This window comes from Cryptomeria japonica, chromosome 2, assembly GCF_030272615.1.
Source record: "Cryptomeria japonica chromosome 2, Sugi_1.0, whole genome shotgun sequence".
Lineage (NCBI taxonomy): Eukaryota > Viridiplantae > Streptophyta > Pinopsida > Cupressales > Cupressaceae > Cryptomeria > Cryptomeria japonica.
Window position 1 is genome coordinate 523,252,358 of NC_081406.1, and position 7,671 is coordinate 523,260,028.

Below are 7,671 nucleotides of genomic sequence, written 5' to 3' on the forward strand. Positions count from 1 at the left end.
AATCTTACCTTCACATTTTATCATTTAGAAAAAAAAAAAAAAAAGTTAAAATCATGATTTCTAATAATTTAAGTGTTTTTAACACTTCTAAACTTTAAATCATTAAAACTAATCAACTTATAATATTAAAAAATACTAAAATATCCTAAGAATGAGTGAAAGTGAAACATAATTACTCAATTACAATATTTTATTAGTTTTTTTTTTCTTACTTTCAACTTGAATTTTTTCATCTATAAATAATTTGACTTGCAATTTAATATTCATTAGAAATGTGATGCAAAACATATATTATAAAAAAAAAAAATTAATGAAAGAAAAATGAAACATAATTACTCAATTACTTATTACTTATTAGTTATTTCTCTTTTGCTTTCAACTTGAATTTTTCCATCTATAAATAGTTTGACTTACAATTTAATATTCATTAAAAATGTGATGCAAAATATATACTATTAAAAAGCATTAATTAAATACTTAAATTATTTTACTAGAGTAAAAATAGTTTTCTATAATTTTCTATAATGAAAACGATTATCCAATCTTTATGATGCATCAATATATAAACAATACATAAATAATGATATATAAACAACTTAAATAATATATATAAACAACTTATATATGAATGCATCCTACATAATTTGTTACAAAGAACACCTATACCACAATTATGAACATAACACATAATAAAATAACACAAAAAAAGAAAGCAAAATCACTCTTTAATAACACAACCGTCAACATAAAATAAAAACTTTAGTGACCAACCTAATTTTAGCAACCCGATTTCCAAGTCTAATAAACCAGACAGAAAATTAAAAACAAACAAATCATTTTTTAATATTAAATGGCAAATTCCATGAAACAAAATTCAAATTTCCAAACATAAATACAAAAATCTAAAGACTGAGTAGGTTTTTAGAAGGCCTGTACGTTAACAAATCTACAAGCTTTTCGATCAAATCTAAAATTTATACTTACACAAATTTCTAAAAAAATTTGCAGTCGTTTTTCACACCGCCAGTAAATACGGAATACTAAATCGGATTTATTTCCCAGGGGGTGGGTGGGGCCACATCCCCTTGCGACACTGTTTCTATGGCGTACGTCAAATTGGCTTCACGCATGTCACAGATAATACATCTGCAACAATCAAATATACATTTATTGAGACTATCTTCTCGCCATCAATCAAATCAAAGATTTGCAGGCACAGGAAATAGAAAACTATACTTCTGCTCGGAAACGAGATATCTAAATGAATAAATTCCAATAGTAGCTTGCATTTGAGGCTAGGATCTCAGTGCAGCATTTCAGGGTACCAGTACTATTGTTTCAACAATTGGAAATTAATACTAATAGCATTTTGATGGTTACAGGCCAGGGGTATTTTTTTTTTGGCATAGGTGAAATATTTTACTCTGCATTGTTGCAATGTGAACAGTTTTCTCTTCTTGTCATGTTTTTAAATTTTATATGATCAAGTATTAAGAACCATACGAGATTATAGCATACCATTGAGATGGACATATATTTTATTATTACGTAAACCAAGAAATTAGTGACAGATGTGTACAGGAAACTAGGAACATCAAATAGGAACATCATCAAAGTCTATGGTATATATAAGCTGTTGTTTCTGGATTAGACAGTGCAAGTTTCTGTATTAACATTTCAAATCACCAAATTCTGTGATCCATCATCGGGATAATAAAGAGCTAAGAGCATAATAAATCCTGGAGTGTGATCCAAAACATTGACACAAAACTCGCACATAATCTAATCCAGACACAACAGCTTAAATTTATGGATTGTGGAAATCCGATAGCATTAAAGTGTATGGTAGTTATAAAAAGACATATCAAATCACCAAATTCTGTGATCCATCATCCGGATAATAAAGAGCTAAAGAGCATAATAGATCCTGGAGTGTGATCCAAAACATTGACACAAAACTCGCACATGATCTAATCCAGACACAACAGCTTAAATTTATGGATTGTGGAAATCCGATAGCATTAAAGTGTATGGTAGTTATAAAAAGACATAAGGAACACAGCAAAGACTTAAGTATTTTGCCTTAAATCATGTCAGACAAGGGGAAATCTTATAGGATTAAGAACAACATAGTATATTTTCTGTCTAGAACTCTTGCATGCAATACAAGTAAACTAGATCAGTTTCTATGAGAGTTCCACAAGAGGTTCAAAGCATCTTTAGTAGAACTGAGAACCCAGTGAGAATCCATAGAAGAAAAGGTAGTAAAGCTGAAATGTAGTATCCTGGATTTACATAGAAATGTCTACTCTAATTGCCATAGCAGTTGTGGGTAAGTCCAGCATTTTTCTTTCATGTAATTATGGCCCTCTTGATTGAAAGCACATCTCGGTATCACACACCTAATTAAGCAGGAAATCATAATGACCTTCAGGCCTTAAGCAGAATGGCCATTGAAATTCCTTGTATACTCTCTACTATAAGAAAAAAAGCATACTCACCCGGTGGTCCTACGGAGAGGGCTTGAGCAATTTTCCCAGTTAGGAAAGCTGACAAAATTTAAGAGTAATCAGTGACATTGTCCCATAAGAAATAAATTTGCTTTTGCTGCTACGGTTTTTTATGCATCTCCATGAACAAATCTGATAGTTCATATCTTCTCAAAATTAAAAAGAAAACAAACAACACCAACTGGATGCTTCCATTTGATTAATATACGTGAAATGTCCGAGCAAAAACTGCACATTTCAGAGCCCCAACAGCAAGCAGCGCCTCAAATCCTCTACCCCAAGCCCCCCTGTCCGCCCCCTCCCCTACCCTCCCAAGAGATCACTTGCCTAGTAATATAGCCCCAAAACCTGGATTGGTAAATACTTGACATATTTATAGTTGTGATCTCTTCAACCATCATCATTAGGTGCAACAGTGATGAGTGTCAGTATATGAATGAAAACGGATTTCTTTACAGTTAACAACCACGAAGAGCAACCCTATGTAACACTTACATAAGTAGTATATTTCCTGGATCAAACAAGCACAAAAGTGCCTCCAGTTGGTGATGCAAACATATTCAACCTGTAAAAAGGTTGCTTGCAATGATTCCACCAATGACATTTCAATAAGAACACGCAGAGAATTTAGTCTAGGCAAACCATCAACACTCCAATCATCGAACTACAACTCCAACTGGGGCATTGCATAGTATTTGATTCAATATGCTAAACTGGCATGTCAAATTAGAAACATATAAAATAAAAGTCTTCGATAGGCTGCACTTTTTGCTTTGGTAACCTACAGTTTATAGAGCATTGAACCCAAAAACAATCATGGAATCCAGGAATTCCCTAGAACAAACCAGAATATTCAAATAGGTTATACATAGCACAACAAAATTTATAAACCTTTAACTTGATGAATGAAATTAAACGTAAGGCCCAAAATAAAAGATACTAGATATATTTATAGCTGCTAGTTCCAGAAAATTATGTATGATGACATAGATCTCGTCCGACAAGATGCTCATTTCACCTTACAAAAAGAGCATCATTTTACTTTATCAATATAATCAGCGGCTTTATCGATAATTTTACTGTCACCCTTGATAAGTACTACTAAAAGGAAAAACAACTACAAAAACCAGACCATAAAAATTAAAAAGGCCTATCATCATGAGTTACGCAAATCACCAATGTGCGAAATACTGAGTTACCAATCATTCAATCCAAAATAGGTCAGTTGCAATATGACTATATAATATTCCAACATAGCAATCCCAGAAATCTACTTATGGCGAAGGCGAAGCTTTGCCAAGCGTAGTTGATACTCTTCTTGCAGTAAAGATAGATGTTTGGAAGCAGCTTCCAACTCAACAAGCTGCTGTTTTCGCCACTTCCGATCAAGCATTTCATTTTCTTCGTCGCTCAGCGCTGGCAGCTCCCTTGCAGAAGAACCCTTAATCATTGAGAAATCAAGGTTAGTGTGTCTCGCAGTGTTTGAAGAACCTTGAAGTTCTTTCATCACCATATTCACAATCTCATTCTTCCACTTATCAAGCCTTTCCTGATTTTCATTAAACATCTGACTCTTGAATTCATTCAATATTCTCAAGTTCTCTTTGCCCAACTGATCAGACAGCAGATGTTGATCATCCGTTGCAATGCAGGGGCTTCCATTTGCCACAGCCTTAGAAATGCGCTGCACCAAATTCTCTTCGTTGTTGGGTAGATCAGTGGCCTCAATCCTTCTACCTTCATTTGACCTGTCTACAGAAACATGCAGTGTCGAATTCTCCCTCGCAATTGGGGTTTCTATTCTCCTGCTCTCCTTGGACATTCTGTTAGCAACATTGTGCATCAAATTCTCCCCCGCCTTATTGTGTTCTGTGGATCCAATTCTTTTACCTCTATTGGACTTTCCAGAAGCATTATTGGGTGTCGAATTCCCTCTAGGACGCCTCCTTGCATCAGACTTTCCTTCCTCGACAGATTGACTCAAATTCTTCCCCGCATCATGATGGCCTGTAGCTGCTTCCCTCCTTTTGTCAGACATTCCCTCGGCAACTTTCTGCCTTGAATTATCACCAGCACCATTCAAAACATGTGTGGGATTCTCTCTACCAGTGGACTGTTTCAGTTCACTATTTGGATCACGCTGCGCTGAATTGTCCCTAATATTGAACTTGGACCCTTTCCCTACAGCATTTGAATCTCGCTGTGCCGAATTATCCTTACCGCTCGATTCATTTTCACTCTCAGAAGAATCATCCTCTTCTCCAACATTTTCCTCAGAAGAATCCGTCTCTTCTCCCACATTTCCCTCACCTTTCTCTGTATCCATGCCTGCAACCCTGTTGCGCACACTTTCAGACACATTCGAAGCTTCTACCTCCTTCACATTCACATTGCCATTTTGCTCACCTTCATCACGCCCTTTCTCCTCTACTTCTTCGTCATCGTCATCGTCTCCATCTTCATCTCCATCTTTCTCTTCCTTTTCCTCTTCCTCTTCCTCTTCCTCTTCCTCTTCCTCTCCAGCCATTTCAACGTCTCCTTTTTTGTTCTTTTTCACCTCTTCTCTCTCTTCCGCTCCATCCCCAGCAACCCTCTTCTCCTCAAATCTTGCATTACCTACCTTAACTATTTTTTCATTTCCCGCCTCCTCCTCTCCACTATTTCCCCAAATTTGCTTCGACAACATATAAACATTTTCTTCATGGGCATTTTTAAAACCCACAAAACCTTTATTCTTAATTTTATCCCTGGCCCCCAAAAATTTTGTCTTTAAACCCTGTAACTTCTTATATAGTTGCTCATTATTGTACGGACCATCTAAATCCTTCCTAACAATGTCATAAAAAACTACCATATTTTTTGGTAGACTCCTTAACTTACCTTTCTCGCAGTATGCCACAAGCCTCTTCAGCAATGCTACCTCGTCTTTGGCGGTCCAGACGAGGCCGCGCTTTCTAGGAGACTTTTCAGCTCCTCCTGGTACCACCGTCGCATTCTCCTCATCATCTGCCTTCGCAGGTTTCTTCGCTTTCTTGGACGAGGGTTTGGCCCCCTCCTTTCCCTCACCCTTTCTGGAGCGCTTATTTGATGTTGAGGGTTCTGATTGGGTTGAAATACTGTTTTTTTTCCTATCGCGCGACATTTTTTTCTTCTGTTTGTTTGATGGCGGTTGAGAGATTTCCTCAGCATCATCGCCTGAATCGGATGATGCTTCGGCGCTCGAAGAAGTGTTAGCCTTACGCACCGAAGTGGGATTTCTGTCATAAAATTTTGTCACGTCTTCATCCATAGAGTCAGAAGAAGCCATGGCTGCAAAGAAAAAGCAGATACAGAATTTTTTAAAGCACACGGCAGGATCCAATCGTGAAAACACACAAGCGGGAATTTCGTTTCTCTTCTCGGGTAAAAGGAAAAACGGAGACAATTCCAAAGAGGTTTTAGGTATGCATGCGGAAAGAAATTAATGAACAAACCCTGGTTTTCTCGAAGCTTGTACCGATATATGTAGAGTTTCTTACCTTTCTGTAACAAGTGTCATTTATCGTAATTGTGTGAAGTTTCTAGAAATATATTATATGATATTTTACTTAAAACTTTCCTAAAGTTCAAATTGTACTTCTAGATACATTTTTTTAATAAGGAGATATTTTTTCACTTGAAAGGGAGTTGAGGGGTATTTATTTTGACAAAGTCATTTAGGTATTATTTCAAATTTGTCTCTTTTTTTGATGTCGAGAGTCTTACATTTTGCAAGATATGATCATTGATGGGCTCATTTGGAGTCTTTCAACTTCACCAAGAGATCAAGGGCCCTTTGACATATGGTATAGTTTTAATTAATAAATCAAAAGAAAAAGCAAGCAACAAGAGCTATCGAACTCGAAGGAATATGTAGGGGTGTGGTCATCTTGTTTCCACACATCAAGATTATCTTGGCCATCCAGTATAGGCTTCCAACTTGTAAGAATGGCATCATTAGGTTCTTCATCTTACACAGCCTAGGGATGCTAATTAGCAACCTAGGAAGGAGAAATAGGCAATGCCAGGGGAACTTGCAACTATTTAGCTAACTAGAGGCACCTCTATCATGGGGTTGAGAGGAAGCTACAGGTTAATAGAAAAGTGCAAAGACTACTCAAGGGTGTTATGTGCATAAGCTCTACATTAAGAAGCAAGAGAATCTTGAGATTCATGCATATGGGCATTGTGATTTTGACCATGTTGATGCCCTCTAGGAGTGGATGATCCCTTGATATGCGTGGGAATGATATCCCAGTTTGTGGATGCAAACTAAGATCTCAAATTTTCATGACAAATCATTAAGAGCGTAAATAGGTTCACCTATAGTCCCGATAGGAGAGTTGAACACTTGGAATTGTGTTCCTTTGTTGCAACTAAATTGAGATTGTGAAGTGTGTGTATGAGATCTAGGATTAATGATAGAAAAATAATAGATTTCAACAATAACTATAAATTACAATAACATGTAATAGACATAGTAAGCTAGTATAGAAATATGATGTAGAAAGGAACCTCGATTTGAAAACTGGAGCGAAATGTGTAGAACACGAGTGTAAAGCACCCTAACTTGAAGATTCTTGAAACTAACATAAAGGAGTAGGAATGCAATTAGGAGGGTCTGAGAATCTGTTTCTTGTCAATCCAGCCTAAAACAATTGAACACAGTTGTTGGATGCCCCAGTCTAGGTGTTTTCATATGTTCAAAAGTCGTCACAAGTCATTGGAACCTATGACAGTTTACATTGTGGTCTTGTAACACTTCTGCTTTTATATCTAAACTTGCACACATGAAAAAAAAGGAAAAAGGGTTGTGATATATAGGGGCTTCCAAAAGTCAAACCTCGTGTTGGTATTCTCATCTCCACAAAAGCTATGATGATGAAAACGAGTGTGTGCCTTAGGGAGGATGGAGGCAAATCAATAACAGAAATGTTGAAATTAAATGATTATACCTTAGGTATGAAACCCTTGAATAGAGTTTCACATAAAGGTGGTGGTGCAATGCTCTTTATGGAGCAAGTGTTAATGCAATAACATGAAAAACATGATCTCATGCCTGAATGTTGAACATTGTAGTCTATTGCTCAATATGTTAATGACTCGGAATTAGAATGCTTGCTTGATCATCTATTTTTTCCAT

At 36.4% G+C, this 7,671-nt stretch overlaps 1 protein-coding gene across 1 annotated transcript; it reads right to left on the reverse strand.

Moving 5' to 3' along the window:
* Positions 1-3,440: 3,440 nt before the first annotated feature.
* On the reverse strand, positions 3,441-6,022 carry LOC131035252 (uncharacterized). The gene has a single exon (XM_057966919.2). The coding sequence runs from the start codon at positions 5,815-5,817 to the stop codon at positions 3,781-3,783; it is 2,037 nt and encodes a 678-aa protein (XP_057822902.2). The 5' UTR covers positions 5,818-6,022; the 3' UTR covers positions 3,441-3,780.
* Between the last annotated feature and the right edge of the window lie 1,649 nt (positions 6,023-7,671).